The 17,064-nt window shown below is 39.5% G+C and overlaps 2 protein-coding genes across 2 annotated transcripts; one reads left to right on the top strand and one right to left on the bottom strand.

Moving 5' to 3' along the window:
• Positions 1 to 1,506: 1,506 nt before the first annotated feature.
• fgfr1op2 (FGFR1 oncogene partner 2) lies at positions 1,507 to 9,108 on the bottom strand. Its single transcript, XM_083935438.1, has 6 exons — positions 8,870 to 9,108; positions 5,719 to 5,855; positions 5,428 to 5,545; positions 5,036 to 5,178; positions 4,664 to 4,777; positions 1,507 to 2,418 (listed from the first exon to the last, which is right to left on the bottom strand). The coding sequence occupies exons 1-6, from the start codon at positions 8,910 to 8,912 to the stop codon at positions 2,281 to 2,283; spliced, it is 693 nt and encodes a 230-aa protein (XP_083791564.1). The 5' UTR covers positions 8,913 to 9,108; the 3' UTR covers positions 1,507 to 2,280.
• A 106-nt stretch (positions 9,109 to 9,214) lies between these two features.
• Positions 9,215 to 14,149, top strand: med21 (mediator complex subunit 21). Its single transcript, XM_083935662.1, has 4 exons — positions 9,215 to 9,262; positions 9,510 to 9,624; positions 10,092 to 10,192; positions 13,383 to 14,149. Exons 1-4 carry the CDS (start codon positions 9,221 to 9,223, stop codon positions 13,560 to 13,562), a joined length of 438 nt encoding a protein of 145 aa, XP_083791788.1. The 5' UTR covers positions 9,215 to 9,220; the 3' UTR covers positions 13,563 to 14,149.
• Positions 14,150 to 17,064: the final 2,915 nt, after the last annotated feature.

The following is a 17,064-nucleotide window of genomic DNA, read 5'->3' as shown; positions in this document are numbered from 1 at the left end:
CACTGTTATAGCTTTGGATAAAAACTGTTCTTAAGTCTGTTAGTCGGAGCATTCAGAGACCTGAAACGTCTTAATAACTCAAAGTGTTGGTGGCCTGGGTTGGGACGAATCCCTTAGGATGTTTTTAGATCTACTAAGACAGCCAGAGCTGTACAGTTCTTCCAGGGTGGGGAGTGAGCAACCGGTGATCTTTTCGGCTGTGTTAACAACCCTTTGGAAGGCTTTCCGCTCAGCCACTGTGCAGGACAGCACTAATAATTAAAAAAAAGGGCTAAATAAAGTTCAATGCATAATAAAATAAGTATTTTTTCCGTATCTAAAAAAGAAACATTTTCAAAGGACTGGTTTTTATTCATTTCAGGGGACTTTTATTGCCTAATGCTACAAATAAGTTTGCAGATCTTTTTTCTTTCTGTTAAATCTATTACAAATAAACAGGGTGTTGTTATCTTGTGTGTCCTAGCAGCAGGGAGTGAGGCGGAGGGACTGCAGGGTGCAATCTGAATCTGTGAGATAACCACCATTTCACTTCAATTTAAGAAGTGTAAATAAAGAGTTGTGTCTGTAATAAATAATAAAAGTCAAGTGAAATACATAAATATATAGAATAGATCTTTTTGTCCACCAGGGCGATAATTTGTCTTCGGCTCAAAGGAAATAAGAAATGACAAACTGAATTACATGACAAGCATCAGTCAGGCACTTAGTTAAAAACAGACTCAGATGACAGACGATTCATACAGCAATAGCAGCAGTGACACCGATCCCTGCCATGTTTTCAGATTACCTATCATTTGTTGAGTTAAGAATGTTGATGGCACGTAGATGAAGGACTTTTAAAATGTATTTTTAGTTGCCAGAGGGACTCCGGATCGCCTTCCAGAGCTCAGGAGCTCCTGGCTGAAGAGAGATGGGAGCTATTTGTCAGAAAGCTCCTCGCTGTCTTGACTTTGAGGCTTTTGGGGTTTGCCAACTAGTTTGCTTGCCATTGACACAATATTAGAAAGCGTATTCCTGGATCTACAGTTTAAATGACAGTACCATGCAGGAAGATGGAAAGTTAAAAAACTCTCAATGATAGCTTTGTCCAGAATCTTTTGACTGGGGCGACTGAGTTTCCATCTTTGGAAAATCTATTCTCTATTTTCACAGAAGCTCCACAACTGTGCCAAGGCATTTTAACGTATCCACAGTTTCAACTCGTCGGTCGTCTAGTGAGACCGGCTTTAAGTTCATGTCTTGTTTTGTGCCATTATTTTGTCTTGGCCACATTCATTTCTAGCTGGCTGTCATGACACCATGTTTACAGAGACTCATCTTTTATTCAAAAGGCCATATCATAGGCAGATTTGAATAGCTTACATTTTTTCTCATTAGTGAAAATTCCTTCTTAGTAAAAAGTGAGAATAGAAGAGATGAGTAGTCATTTAAAAAGCAAAATAAATACATTTTTAAAAAATTGTTTATTGACTCATTTATATATTTAAATTTATTAATTTTCTCTTTTATTTATTTCAGGATAAATTCCATAGCCATATTTATTTCATAGGTTTATTTCTGTATGCATTTCTTTAATATTGAATGAAATGGCATTCCATACACAGCTAATCACCACATAAAGGTAATTTATGCTAACAAGCACTATTTTATGTGCACAAAATGATTTCAAAGCAGTAAAAAAGGCTGCCGTTCTGGGCTGTTTCAAAAAAACAAATATTCTTCAGCCTCTGAAACAAACACCACAGTGTTTCCCAACACGACTCTTCTTGCTCGCTGCAGTTCTGCAGACGAAGAGGTAGTTGGATGTTACAGCAGATCCTGTGTGTTGGATAATGTTTCCATTCCTGATTTTTAGCTGCTGCAGACAATAGGCTACCACAGAAATAGTTTAAGTGAGAAGTAGAGGCAGGCCAACTAACAGACACAAAACCAGGAATTTTACATTTACATCCGTATGAACCCGGCAGAGACGAGTTCATGTTCACAGATTTATTTGAACTCAAGCCCTTCTTTTACCCATTCACACGTTAACACTTTACAGGCACCACAGACTCATGCATGCTGGCAAAATTAGAGAAAAAAGAACAGAAGTACCAACAAACAAAATAGAAGGATGTGTGTTCACGCAGTTTGTGTCTGAATCAGCAGACGAGCGATGCAGCTCTGCAGCATCATGCAGGAAGGGAGAGGATCACTGAAAGAATCTGTAGGGGGGAAGATGAAGTGGTACGTGGCAAAACAGCCCACAGTGGCGGAGGAGGGGCAGTCACCCCGGGCTGTTTAACTCTTCCGTAAACTGATGTCAGCGCTGGTCAGCAACGGTGACAGTGACGTGTTCTCTGACGCGTCTTCTCTCTTCAGGACCAGGAAAGCTTCGCGGCTGATTCCTAGCAGCTCTCGAAGTCCACTGTTCTCCAGCTACAGTGCACAAACACAGATGTTCAGCTTCACATTCAGATAAGGCAATGCAACCACCACTACCACTACCGTTACTACTACTAATGTGCCCGACAAAGCCTAAGTGCTGTAACTACCAAATCACTAATAATATGATTTCTGCATTATTTTGGGCCTGAAAGTATGGAGGTTAGGACTGATTTGGATTAAAATGATTAAATGGTAAACTAGTAAAATATAATCAATCATCAGTGTCTCATCTCATCTCTCATCTCTTCTTCAACTGCTTATCCGGGGGCCGGGTCGCAGGGGCAGCAGCTCTAGCAGGGGACCCCAAACTTCCCTTTCCCGGGCCACATCAACCAGCTCTAACTGGGGGATCCCGAGGCGTTTCCAGGCCAGTGTGGAGATATAATCTCTCCACCTGGTCCTGGATCTTCCCCGAGGCCTCCTCCCAGCTGCACGTGCCTGGAACACCTCCCTAGGGAGGCGCCCAGGGAGCATCCTTACTAGATGCCCGAACCACCGCAACTTGCTCCTTTCAACGCAAAGGAGCAGAGGCCGAGTTCCTCACGGATGGCTGAACTTCTCACCCTATCTCTAAGGGAGACTCCAGTGCCATATATCAATTTGTTGGGACAGTAAACACACTTTAAAGCTATTTTTTTGGCTTGAATGTTTTCATAGTTACTGCACGTGTTAGAGCCATATTTTATGTTAGTTTAAAATCTCTTATTATATTAATGAATTCCTATTTGATTTAAGGGATGTTTATGTTTTATTCTTATTTATTTAAATATTAGATTTACGTTTTATTAATCCAAAGCATGGCGTAATTAGAGGCAGCTGACAGAGAGTGGGTGGGGTCGCCAGGCCAGGTTAAGAGCCAGGAAATGGGGCATTGACGGGGTGGAACAGGGGGAATCGACACTGCTTTAGACCTCACGCTCATGCTCACGCTCACGCTCACCAAGTCAAATGAAATGTTATGTGAATATAAGGAAAATAAATCATCTTAAACGAAGAAGCAAGACTGAGTATAATTGAACACCGACGTGCGAGTCCAGCAAGCGATCCCCTGTAGGGTGAACGGTTTAAAACTTAAGTTAAAAACTGGCAGTACTGTGTACCTGGCTTTTCAATTAAAAAAAAAAGAAGGTAGAATATATGTATAACATTTCTGCATTAAAATGTCTAAAAACATGTGTTATACTGTATGTCCAGTTGAGTCGTGTACTTACATTATCCAAATGCTTTTCAACAATGTTCAAACCAGAGAAATCTGTCATTTTATTCCATGTCTGTTACATTCGGTTGCCCGCCAGTGGCGTCATATCTCCTCTGTGCACGCATCAGCATTGTGGTTGTCTAACAGGAGCTGTCATAAATTGACTTTTTATCCAACTTTAAACCATATTTTTATGACACCACAACACCTCCCATGATCCCGCGCTACTTCATGATGCACCCGACCGAACTTGAGGGAAACAAACCTCCCAGGGTGAAGAAGAAGGGGGGGGGGGGGTTTACTCAAAGATGCCAACCAGATTCAGGAATTTCTGTTGGTGAGGGCTGACGCCGAAATCGTCAGACACATTCGAGGATCGGAGAGAGACTCGGCTGTTTATGAACAAATTAAAAACCGGTTCTGTCGCCGTGGTGTCATCTGCTTCATGTCCCGCCTCATGCATGCTGTACCCGCCCTTCGCTTCAACCAAACAGAGTATTTCCAGTGTGTGTGAACGGATCTGACACGCACAATCTCCTGTTGTTCTGCGTCTATCGTCGCTTTTTAAACCGAGCTTGTTGCAACAGTACTTTTAATGACCGCAAGTTAAACATCTTGGTTACAGATAACAGATGCAGGCACAATCTACTGCCTGTTGCTTAGTAACCCACATCATTAACTTGTAGACTGCGAATGCTACAGGAATGAATTTGCTACAGGGTTTTTATCTTTTGCACTAATATGATACATATCTAGGGCTTGGTTTAATTTAAATGGATAACTGCAGGGTTTCCATACATGCTGATGTTACTAATGTATATCCAGATGAGTGATTTTAACCTGTGCTACCTGTTGAAGCTTTTGGTCACATTTCTCTCTACTTCAGTTAGAGTTGGTACGATAGCTTTGTCATGTTAGCTCGCTGAAACCAACAAGTTTCTCAGGGTTGTTTTTTAAAGACCCTAGCCTCCACCATCTCTGTATTGACAGACAATTGTTGGAAGCACATGTGGAACAGAGAGGGACATTTTCTTTTACCTCTAGCTGTTTAATCCTCTCCTCGTCTTCACATATTCGTCCCTCGTCCACCTCTATCGCCTTCCTCATCACGGAGGCCATCTCGTTGATCTTGTCTATGTGTGCTTGCATTTCCTACAAAGATGAAAAACAAATGAATACATAGAAAAAGTCAGAGGACGTTGGGGAAGTGTGCAAAAACATATTGAAAACACCTAAAACAGTATGACATCCTTTAGGTGCTCTTATGCTTTTTAGTTACTTTTTAGTAAAACACCTTTAGTCTATTTGTTTCTGTTTACAATCAAGTTGGAAAAGAAAGTACAGTCACATGTAATATCGGATATTCCTGAAATGTCCAGGCACTCAAATGAACAAGTGGGCGCCACTGACCGTGGTGTGCTGCTCCTTCAGCTGGGTCACGATGGTGGGGTCGTCTCTCTTGCTGGCCATGAGAAGCCTGAACACCTGCTCCCTGTATTTGGTCATGATGAGCTCTAACGCAGACTGGTGTTCCTCTAACGACGTCCGTAGCTCTGCAAGAAGAGTGAACACAGGCTTGCTTTTGGGAGACAGTGGCAAACCTCGACAAGAACATCTGTCAACGTTGTGTCGCCTTGCTGTGACTAGCCAATACATCTTTCTGTGGTTGTGACCAACTGTAGTCCACTCCAAAAATTGCATGCTGAATTGAAAAAAATACATGTTTCCTTTGTCACGTTTTCCTCAAAAGCATCGCAGAGCAGCAATCCCGCAATAAGGACATTGCAAATAAGCTGGTCTACCTTTGTTTTCCTGCTGGAGCTCTCTGATCTGACGGTTTTCCTGTTGGATGCCCAGGACCAGACTCGAACGAGGACGATGTCGCGCTACCTGGTTCAATGAGTCGATCTCCTCCTGGTACTGCCAACAAGAAACCAGCTCCCATTAAACAACTGGAACATCTCAGTCTAAAATCCCTGTCGTCACTTAATTCCATCAGTATAAATGTTATCTTTTAGCAAATTTGTCCTACAGCATCTATAAAAAGAACATTCCTATCTAACTGACAGCATCAACATAATGTGACACCATACCTGTTGCATGGACTCCACTCGCTTATTGAGCGATGTCGTCTGTTCGATTAACATCTCGGCCGCGTTGTCGTGGTTACGAAGCCTCTCCACTAATGATTTGGCATCTGCCAGGACCTTCTCCAAGTTACAGTTCATGCCTGAGGAAATACAAGTCATCATTACTAGGAACTACGACTGGGTGATAAATCCTTATTATAATTTAGCGCCTTTTTGGTGAATCGTATGGTGATGAAATCATACATCGCATTATCGAGATATATGATGACACTGTATAAATTGATAATAACAAGTACAACCAACTCAAATAACTCACATTTCAGGTGTGAAATATAGAGGGTGTATATAATATGAGGTGGGAATTTTGTTTTTACAACATTATTTGTGTTTATGCATGTAAACACAGTCAGTGTACAGCTGGAAACATTTATGTGTATTTCCTCTATAATTTCCTTGAGCCCATTCTTGAAGGTTCTTTAACTAAATAAGAAAATACTCCCTATTGTTCTGTAAAATTCACACCTGAGAACAAGCATGTGGTTATTTCATATAGACTTTATATTTAGGAAATTACCAGAAAACATGCAATACCTTGATATTTATCTTTAACGTGATATGAAGTGACCTATATTGTGATAAAAGATATAGGCCATATGACGACTCAGCCCTACTAGGAACTATGAGGGTTTACATATGGCTGAATGACTACAGGAGAAGAGTGGATTCCTTACTTAATAATTCAACGATGTTACTATTTTGAGATGGGAACTTTTTCAGTTAAATAAATCCAAGGTAAGCTCATAGCCTCCAACCAAACACTGTTGTGCAGTCAACCACCATTGCCTTACATCATTTAGTTGTAAGGTATCAATCAAATCCTAAATGTTGGTGTAAAAGCTGGGAAAATGGGTTCTCTGCATGTAAATGATATCTTGTGAATGAAACAAAAGCCTGAACATGACTTGGCATTTTAAGCACTCACTATTGCCATGTACAAGTCTATACTTTTCACTTTAATCAGGGTTTTATATCTGGTAATAAACTGGTACAGATAAAGCACATAATGCCTCATTCCTACATGACTTAGGGAAGAGTCATACTAACAGAAACAGGAGCTCCTCATGTGTACATCTTTACATTGTGTCCAATTAGTGTGACTAAAGTAAATAAAACTAACATTAGTGCTCAGGGCAATGACCAGAACACACCGCGTTCCGAAATGTTTAAGCAAATTAGATTTAGTTGTCAAAAACATTTTTTTATTATTTTTAAAAAAAATAAAACTCACGGATGGCATTTTGTCTCAGGGCTCTTTGTATCATTGAAATCAACCCCGGACATCTGTGATAATTCTTTTGCCAGGTTAGCCCAATCAAAGGAAAACTACTTAAGAAGGACGGTCCACATTACTGAGCAGGCTACAGGTTTCCAGCAATATGGGAAAGAAAAAGGATCCGTGCTGCTGAAAAGTGCTTTCGGTATGAAAACATTAGATACCTCACAAAAACGTAAGATCATCTTACTGTAAAGAGATTTGTGGCTGATCCAGACTACAGACGGGTTTGTGCAGATAATAACATAATGAGGAAAGTTTCTGCCACACAAATTTGTTGGAATAGGAGAGCAACTGCTAAAATGTCATTATAAAGCAGCAAACAGGTAAATGAAGCTGCTGGCACCTCTGGAGTCCTGCAAACCTCAAGGTGTAGGATCCTCCAGAGATTTGCAGTTGTGCATAAACCCGCTATTCGGCCACCGCTAAACAATGCTGACAAGCAGAAAAGGTTTCAGTGGCCTCAGAAATACATGAAGACTCATTTTTAAACAGTCTCGTTTACTGATGAGTGCCATGATGATCCTGATGGATGGAGTAATGGATGGTTGGTGGACGGCCACCATGTCCCAAAAAGGCTGCGACGTCCGAATCATGGGGAAAGAGCTGGTTGGCCTCTTTAGGGTCCCTGAAAATGACCTTGGCAAAGTATGTAGAGTTTCTGACTGACCACTTTTATCCATGGTAAAAAAAGAACCGTGCCTTCTATAGCAGAATCATATTCATGCATGACAATGCACCATCTCATGCTGCGAAGAATACCCCTGTGTCATTGGCTGCTATAGGCATAAAAGGAGAGAAACTCATGGTGTGGACCCCATCTTCCCCTGACCTCAACCCTACTGAGAACCTTTGGAGCATCCTCAGACAAGAACTACGGAGGTGGGAGGCAGTTCACATCCAAACAGCAGCTCTGGGAGGCTACTCTGACATCCTGCAAAGAAATTTCAGCAGAAACTCTCCAAAAACTCACAAGTTCGATGGATGAAAGAATTGTGAAGGTGATATCAAAGAAGGCGTCCTATGTTAGGATGTGACTTGGTCTGTTAAGATGTTTTTGATTGAAATAGCTTTTGATTTCATGAATATGACCTCCTAATGCTACAAATTCAACAAACTACCATGTTTGGTTCTTAACAACCTCTAAAATGTTTTGAAACCCTATTGTGCATAATAATTTAAACAGTGCATTTCAAGATTTTTATTTTTGAAAAAAATACTGCTACCAATGGGAGGTTTGTTCAATATAAATACATTTTTGAATTAAACTGGCTGTCATTTGCATCGACTATTATGGAAAATCTGGGAAAACAACATTTGCACTGTAAAGAAAAAAGAACCAGACTGATCAGAGAACTAACCAGTCCACGTTAAATATTGTTGATTAACAACATGCCAAGCCCCTTGTTGATTTTCTGGATTTCCTTTGCATGTCCTGCTTTACTTTACAAAATGACAAATCAAATCAAAGCAGCATGTCATTAGCTCGTTGCTAACCCTTGGAAGACTGACAGCTGCTGTGTCAGCTAATCCGCTCAAGCTAATATTACCTTGTGGTTGTAAGTGATATATTTAGTTAGTGGCACGCCTTAATTATCCTAGCTGTGGTAAACGTGAAGAAAATTAAAGCTGCAGTTAAATGACTGGAGGTAGCATTATGTCGTCAGCAGCACAAACTTATTATCTGATTTACCAACTTACACTTAAGCTCAAGGCACCTGCACTTAAAGTTCATACAACAAACATCTTATTCTGACTGGTCGACTGGCATTAAATAATTCCTTATTTACACGGATATTCATTGTGAAGAAAGTATCGTACCTGGAGAGTTTAAAGTGCAAGAAGACATTGTAGTTTCTGTCATATAGTCCGTTACTTCCTGTTGATGTTTAGTAGCTAATAGTAGCTCACTCAAAGGCTAACGTTAGTCCCCATCCAGGAACAAAGAGTAATGTTAGAGGTTACTTTTCAAAACGTAAAGAGGTGACCTCAGACATGAGCTATGGAATTGATTTAAACACTTTGCTTGTCTGCTGCCGGTGGCTACAGCTAACCTAAACGATGATATGCTAACCAAAGGCAAAGCTTCCAAAACACCGTCCAAGTGCCGCGAGTTTTGCTTTTCCTTTACGTCATGACATTCTCGCGAGATTATGTCAAATCACAGAAAACATGGCGGACAGGCTGACACAACTCCAAGACGCTGTCAATTCAGTAAGGCACATTTTCTTCGTTTTTCAACGACAACTAACGGAAAATGACTCTATTTTGACCGGTTATATCATATGAAGGTGGTAGCTAGTTCGAAGTAGCACTATTTTTATTCAGTAATTATCATTGGTAACGTAGTTCATGTTAACCTTACATTGTTACACAGAGGCATTTGTGTTTCAGTGGTAAAACACCGGGAGGTCAAGCTTTTGCTTGAAATAAAGTGTAACCCAGTGTTGTTTTTGTCCAGCTTGCAGATCAGTTTTGTAATGCCATCGGCGTCCTGCAGCAATGTGCTCCTCCTGCCTCCTTCAGTAACATCCAGACGGCTATCAACAAAGAGCAGCCAGCAAACCCGACCGAAGGTGATTTGTTTTTGTCCCGTATCTTTAGTTTCTAACGTCTTCTCACTAAATACATCTGTCTCTCAACACTTTCTAGTTTACATTATTGATGTTACAATCCAATATTGGCCTTATTAAATTGATAGGGTATTGCCACAGGTGACTATCCCCAAAGCAATTTCAGTCCATAGCAACTGGACTTGGTTATTTGTCCAGTTGCTTTACACTGAAAATACTTTGGGGATTACGATGACCTGGATAAATGAGAACATTCACACCCACATGTGACTAATCCATAATAACCCATACTATACTATTTCCCAGTCACCGGCATCATTTGCAGCAACACAATTTAACCACAGAACATCGTCTTCTTACCACATACCTTTTAAAATTATCTCTCTTATATGTTTGCTAATGACTTACAAGATAGAAAAATGATTTGTTTAACATGAGGAATATTCTTTTTCTTATATATATCTCTCTAGAATATGCCCAGCTATTTGCAGCTCTGATTGCCAGAACAGCCAAAGATGTGGACGTACTAATCGACTCTCTGCCCAGTGAGGAGTCAACGGCAGCTCTGCAGGTCAATACTTTCACAAATACCTTTTACACATGCAGGGTTACAAGGTTAATGTATTTGGCATTTTATACAAATGGTTCTATTAGAATAAAATGAAATGAAACACGATATACACACAGTAACCTACATACATGTATACCTAAAAGGACTTTGCATTTCAATATACACTTTTAGGCATGTAGACATTGTCAAGACAATCCACTGCAGTTCAAACTAAGCATCAGAATGGGGAAGAAAGGTGATTTAAGTGACTTTGAAAGAGGCATGGTTGTTGGTGCCAGACGGGCTGCTCTGAGTGTTTCACAAACTGCTGATCTACTGGCACAACTCAAATATCCACTGGTTTCAACCGAGGAATTCAGGGGAGCATCTCTGAACACACACCAACACCTACTTTCTAGCAGATAGGGAACAGCAGCAGAAGACCGAACTTTATTAAGCACCAGGTGCGTCTAAGAAAGTGGCCGGTGAGTGTAGATTTTGTGCATGAAAATGGCTAAACGTACCAAATCCCAGCTAGTAGGTCTAGCTTTCAGTCAGCAGAGGGAGCCAGGTGAACACTTGTACAGCAGCTTTCTACATCGACAGCCCTAGCCTGTGAATAGGAAAAGGACGAATGCTCATGAGTATAAAACAAACATCCTAAAGATTATAGTCACTTACTGAAACGTACGTACTAATCATTCTGCAATTTCCCAGCTTGGGATCAATAAAGTATTTCTATTCATTTGTTTATTATATCCTGTGTATGTATATACTTTAGTTAAAGGTTTGGTCATTTAAAGAGACTCCGATCTGTTAAGAATCTGACAGTGTGCTGCAGTTGTTAAAGGACAAATAAGTTTCAAAGACTACTCAGAAGAATATTTATTAGTGAAAATACATGTTTCCTTTTAATAATTCAAGTTTACATCATTTTAAAATTAAGAATGGAACATTGCATTTTTTTAAGAGGTTTAATATAGTAATAATAATAAAAATCTCAACATTTTTGATCTTATCACATGTTGTATCAGTGTAGACAAACAGGAATTAAAGAGTTTCATGCCATTACTTGGTTCATTTCAGAACACAAGAGGTAAATGTTTATAATTACTGCCTTGCTTCTCTGAAAATTAGATGACATGTGAGGATATTTCCCATGGAGATCCTCAACTCACTATTGTACTTAATGAAGACAAGATATTGGAAGCTGTGCCCAGCATAAACATAGAAAGATGGAATACTTCATTAATCCTAGAGGGAAATGTCAGCCAACTCTCACATGAAGTACAAAACAACAAAAAGGATATCAAATAAATAGAAAATAACATTAATAAGAACATAAATGAATAAAATCTTAACTAGGAACTAAGCTAAAACTAGAAACCATACTATAACTCTAAATATATACAAAGGTAGTGCCTGGTAATGTTCTGTTCATGGATAGTGCAAGTCTTCTAGATATACACATTTTCTTTGGAATTGCTTACATGACTGTGACATAACACGACATAACTGTACAGTGAATATATGCAGAAATATCACAGTTATGTGTGATGTGTGGAAGGAAAGCGTGACACAATACGGTGTTTGGTAACAAACAGACTGTATCAAAGAGATGGATGTGGCTTCCGTGTCTGAACATTGAAGCCAATGCAGAAGTGCCTTAAACCTGCATTATTTATATTGGTCAGGTTGTGTATAAGTCACTGAGAAATGACCCTACTTCGCATGTGACTGACTACCTCAGGAAACATTTTCCTAATGACTTTATGGTCTCATTTCATAGTCTTCTTCAAAACAGCACAATGTTAATTTAGTCAATTATGGTCCCATTTAGAGTACATTAGACAGTAAAGCTGGGAATGCTGGAGGCTTGGCTACCTTGTGACTAACAGGGCGCCAGCATAGAAGCTTACGACTGTATATCCACTGCTGTGTAGATTAAAATAGCCATGCTTTTTTGGTTGTGGTCTCAGGCCTTTAACCCGCTCACTGTTTTTCACTTCATAAAAGTTAATTGTAACGTTTTGGTCGCCAAAAAATGTCTTGCTCTGTGTTCAGTTCCACCTTGTTAACAAAGCTAACGTTAGCTTACTTAAGGGAAACTGCAGATTTTCAGCCGGCTCTGTATCACTGCATCTTGGACAGTACATGCACGTAAGGACAGCAGCACCCGGAGCTCCCCACTCAGCCGCTGGCAACTGATGACTCGCATCAGCTGGTTGAAAATGGCCAGTTTCTCTCTTTAGCATTTAGCTTAGCGCAGCAATGTTGATACAACACTGGCTCTGGGCTTCGATATGCCCTCTCGTCAAAGTATGGTCAGAAACCAAAGGATGATGTCGCAGCTATGTCCATCTCTATTACACAATCTAAGGTGACAAGACTTCATGGCTTCCAATAATCAAATAAATGGTGTCAGAGTCAATTTGCTCTCAGTCCAACAGGACATTTTGACTTATAGTATGAAAACCACAGGCGTTATGACGTAATGACAGCTCTGTTCTTTTCCAGTGTCACAGTTAGTCATTACAATGAGCCAGCATGCACAATACCAGGACCCTGAAACTGAAGCAGCTAAAATCATATATTTTATCTACGACTTTTTACTTTTCCTAATGTGACATATCAAAATGTCTTTAGGGAAAAATGCCTATATGATTTTAATGCCATAATTCAACTGTCTTTCAGCCATGAAACTTTATAATCTCACCCTTATTATAATGTAATGTCAATTTCTGTCTAAATGAAAAAACTCTGCCCATATTTAAAGCCTATGTCAATGGAATGATTTTGCAACATAGCATTTATAGGTATGCATTGGTTTAGGGGAATGTAAAAGACAACATCTCTGTGAATTTCCCTTCAGGGATTAATAAATGTTAATTTTATCTTATTTCTGAAGCACTTGACCCAAAATGGAAATGCGGTGTCTCCCTGGGACCCAACCTTACACTAGCGCATAATGAGTCCAAACGATTTAGACTGAGGAAAACACAGAAATCACACACAGTGTTATCTCCGCCGAATCAAGAGAGAGGAAGGGGGTGTAAAAACGTTTGAATCCCAGGTCATTAAACCAGATAGCACGATGATTATTTGCATCATTCATAATTAAAAAACACTCAGTAATGTGATGCACAAAAGCCCAGAAAATACCGCCTCCTATCATTGGAAGTGAATCTGACCGGCTGTGTTTTCTCGTCAGGCGGCCAGTTTGCGGCAGTTGGAGGAGGAGAACCATGACGCGGCAGCTCGTCTGGAGGAGGTGGTTTACCGCGGAGATATGCTGCTGGAGAAGATCCAGAGCGCCCTGGCTGACATTGCCCAGTCTCAGCTCCGCACCCGCAACGGAACACCGAGCCAGCCCTCACCTGCCGAATCCTGACCCGCAGTGGACACATTGCAGTCCTGGACAATTTTTCAGTCACTTCCCACATTTTGACTCTTTAGTTTTACCCTCAGACATCAGCCGCACGCCTCAAAACACTCAAATATGCTGAATGTGTCTCTAAAGGAAGTGTGAGGTCAAAGAAACATCATTTGGTTGCTTAGTTGCAATGTTAGTGTCACACAGCATTCACTGGTCTCAAAGGAAACACAAGGTGTAAAACACACACACACACACACAAACACACGCACACACACACACACACACACACACGCACACACGCACACACACGCACACACACACACACACACACACACACTTTTTTTCTATATGGACCTTTCTGCTGATATAAAAGGTTTTTGAAAAATTCTTCTCTGTTCTGAACGTGTGAATGGTATTTTTTTTAATGTTTTGTGTCTATGTTGTATATTAAATCCGTATGTTTTTGTAGATTTTTATGAATGGAATGATTGAAATTCTCATTTTGCAGCATCTTTGTTGAAAAACCTCAACACTCGTCAGACAAGTTAACAAGCCCACTCAGCTCACGCTTACTCTGAACTCTTGTTCTTTTCTTAATAAAGCTCGATAAAAACACTTTGGAGATTTCATTTGATCCCACTATAAATAACAGATTTTTAGTTTGAAAGAATATTTTTCAAACATACAATGATAGACCTTTTTATCCCCAGAACACAAAGGATCTTTGTTGTTGCATTTCATGCTCACAAGGGATGTTCCCCTCTGTTTTTTAAAAAGAAAATGCATGCATGTGACTTTTTATTATATCTGTCAGTCCTCATAAACAGCTGTGGTGCCTTATTGATGTAGCTGACATGATACAATGGCTTCACACAAACAAATGTTAAGTCATCAAAATGCTCTGATGAATGATCTCATTTTGTTATAATGATGTCATTTTCCGTATGACCACTCTTCTGCTTTTTAACATGCTGCTACTGCTGCTGCACAGTCAGAACCTCTTCAGAATATCAAGCCTGTTTTTGAGGAACTCATCTCTGGTTGAAGTAAAATTAGCAACTTCTGAGAAGATTTCATAAGTCAGATAAAAAGGAGAAGCTGCTGAGGGGAAGAATAGGGAAGCTGCTGATGACTTAAAGATTTACTTATTTGGGAACATTTGAGGGAACATTTCAGCCTCCTTATAAGAAATAAAAAATTCCAGGTAAGATTTATCAAAAAATGTGTTTAAGATGAATTCTTGGGGTGTATTTCATTATCCTTCATTTTGTTTCGGGAAACACAAGCACTTACATTGCATAAGTGACAGAACAGATTGAAAACCTGACTAAAAAAGATTTGTGCAACATAGAAAATAAACGAGTACCAGCCACCAGGGTGATGGCGACAAAATCACCTGATATAAGTAATTTCATATCTGATTAACGATATATATCAAGATATAGCAAGTTTTCTGGTGATTCAGCAAATAAATAAAGGATCTATATAAAAATAACCACATGTTAAAGCCTATTTTTGTATACGCCTGTGTGGTTAAATACTTGGTGTGTTTGAGTATATTCTCATTTTATTAAGAACTTTAGTGCCAAGTGAACATAACATGCAGGGACCAGAGTGTCCGAATGATGTAAATATTGTAAACATCGCTCCATGTCACAATACGTGGAATCATGGGTTATGTAATGCCCACAATATGGTATCAGCTCAACAAGCCTGGACACCTACTCGCCTCTTTTGCCTTTCCTTTGCTTTCTCACACTGTGTCATTTCAGAGAAGTTTGAGGTAATATGCTTCTTATTGTCAATTTAGACAACATGAATGTGTATAATGAAAGCTCAAAGAGATTTTTTCATTATATCTATTCCATTAAAAGATGATAAATTGTTATTTTTCACAGAATTGTTTTTATGAAGTCTTTCAGTTGAAGAGAAAGACCTTTTTGTATTCTCAAGAGGAGCCGGGCGGGTACATGATGATTAACCGACTAGGAAAAAACATAACAATGCCTGATAAGTTTTTATTTTATGTTTTTTTATCCGAAAAAAATAGCCTCTCTATCTGCCTTCACAGTCTGAATAGAGAAAAAAGAACATTCTTTGGCTGAACTGTTAATATCTGAAAATCACAATAGCTTTTAGTTTTAGCGTTTTTTTCACATGGTCTTATTTTCATCCAAATCACAGTGTGGCTCGGTGGTCTGAGTCCGTTTCAGCCTGCAGGACGGAGAGTATTTAGCCCTGATCTAAATATAGGGGATGTGTCACAGCTCAGCGGGCCCCATTGATGCAAGAAATATAAAAACAGCCTTGTCTGCTGGACGCCACACCCAGACGTGTGAGCAGCTACACCCACCTCTGCGTGCACGCTGACATCATGGCTCCTACTGTCAAAGCACTCAACTCGCCCAAATAAGGAGATTTATGGCAGAGAAACCAGCCTGTGTTTGGTCAACACAAGTTTGTTGTTGGTGTAACAGTTGTGTTATCTTTTCAGTTGTAATTACTGTTTTTTACTGCATGCACCTGCTCTTTGTCCTACAGCCCTTTGGCATATTAACATAAGAGAATGTGGAAATGAAAGATTCCAGATAGGGTGAATACATCCCCAAGCTTCCCTGCTGGGATGATTGGAGGAAACAAGTCAGTTTCCTGTGGAATTTCTAGATTGTAACGTTGAAGTGTGAAAACGTAATCTGCAGTGTTAAAACAAGCAACGTATTTCATGTCTTTTTATCAAAACAAGCTGCAGCCATCTTGAAGTAGGTTTTCACATACAGACTTTCCCTTGGTGTTTAGTACTTTGTTTTATTTCCACAATAAACATATTTAGAGGAAATAAAAACTAAGTACTGCCACAGTATAACAAATATAGAATAGAAACATTACAGTACAAATATGCAAAAAACTCTCACAAGTACTGTAGCAAATATGTACTGTAACTGTTGTAAGAGTGGGAAAGTTGTGCAGTTTTGTGCATGATGTGCAAAACAGTATACAGTATAAATAATATTGCCATAAATATCTCTTAAAATATGTCTAGAATATAGCTGTGGTCTGTCTGTGGCACTTTATCATAGTTGTATTGTTATCTTATCTTTAGGGTGTCTTATCTCTGTATTGCCAGTTGGCTATAAAATGTTTATGGGTATAGTTTACATTATTATTGTGTAGTGGTATTTTAATGTAAATCATTACCTTATGTTTTTCCCCTATGAATGGCACTTGGTCAACTATAGCAATTTGTAGGTTTGATCACAAAATGACCTTTTATTGACCTTAGATACCCTCTTGTATTTCATATTTGCTATTTATGTGTGAAGGAACTAGTTATTATACAGTGTTCTGTGTGTAACATTATTCTAGAAGAGCATAATAACAATAATGTTTTTTTTTTATATTACGGGTTTTCACTGAGCCTTACCTATAAAATTATGTAACGGAGCTTACTACTACTGTAGCTACAGTACGGTCTCTCATAGCCGCAAAGGCGTGCTAGCCAAATGAACCTGCGTCGGGC

The sequence above is a fragment of the Echiichthys vipera genome (genome assembly GCF_963691815.1).
Source record: "Echiichthys vipera genome assembly, chromosome: 20".
In the NCBI taxonomy this organism is placed as follows: domain Eukaryota; kingdom Metazoa; phylum Chordata; class Actinopteri; order Perciformes; family Trachinidae; genus Echiichthys; species Echiichthys vipera.
Note: the sequence above shows the minus strand (reverse complement) of the source record. Positions and strands in the feature narration are given on the sequence as shown.

What these genes read in the sequence shown, in the direction of transcription:
- fgfr1op2 (XM_083935438.1), bottom strand. Translation starts at nt 8,912, where the DNA reads ATGACAGAAACTACAATGTCTTCTTGCACTTTAAACTCTCCAG. An exon ending in TGAAGGAGCAGCACACCACG is followed by an intron (nt 4,778 to 5,035) that starts GTCAGTGGCGCC and finishes TCATCTTTGTAG; the next exon opens with GAAATGCAAGCACACATAGA. An exon ending in AGAGGATTAAACAGCTAGAG is followed by an intron (nt 2,419 to 4,663) that starts GTAAAAGAAAAT and finishes TGTGCACTGTAG; the next exon opens with CTGGAGAACAGTGGACTTCG.
- med21 (XM_083935662.1), top strand. Translation starts at nt 9,221, where the DNA reads ATGGCGGACAGGCTGACACAACTCCAAGACGCTGTCAATTCA. An exon ending in GCCAGCAAACCCGACCGAAG is followed by an intron (nt 9,625 to 10,091) that starts GTGATTTGTTTT and finishes ATATCTCTCTAG; the next exon opens with AATATGCCCAGCTATTTGCA. An exon ending in AGTCAACGGCAGCTCTGCAG is followed by an intron (nt 10,193 to 13,382) that starts GTCAATACTTTC and finishes TTTTCTCGTCAG; the next exon opens with GCGGCCAGTTTGCGGCAGTT.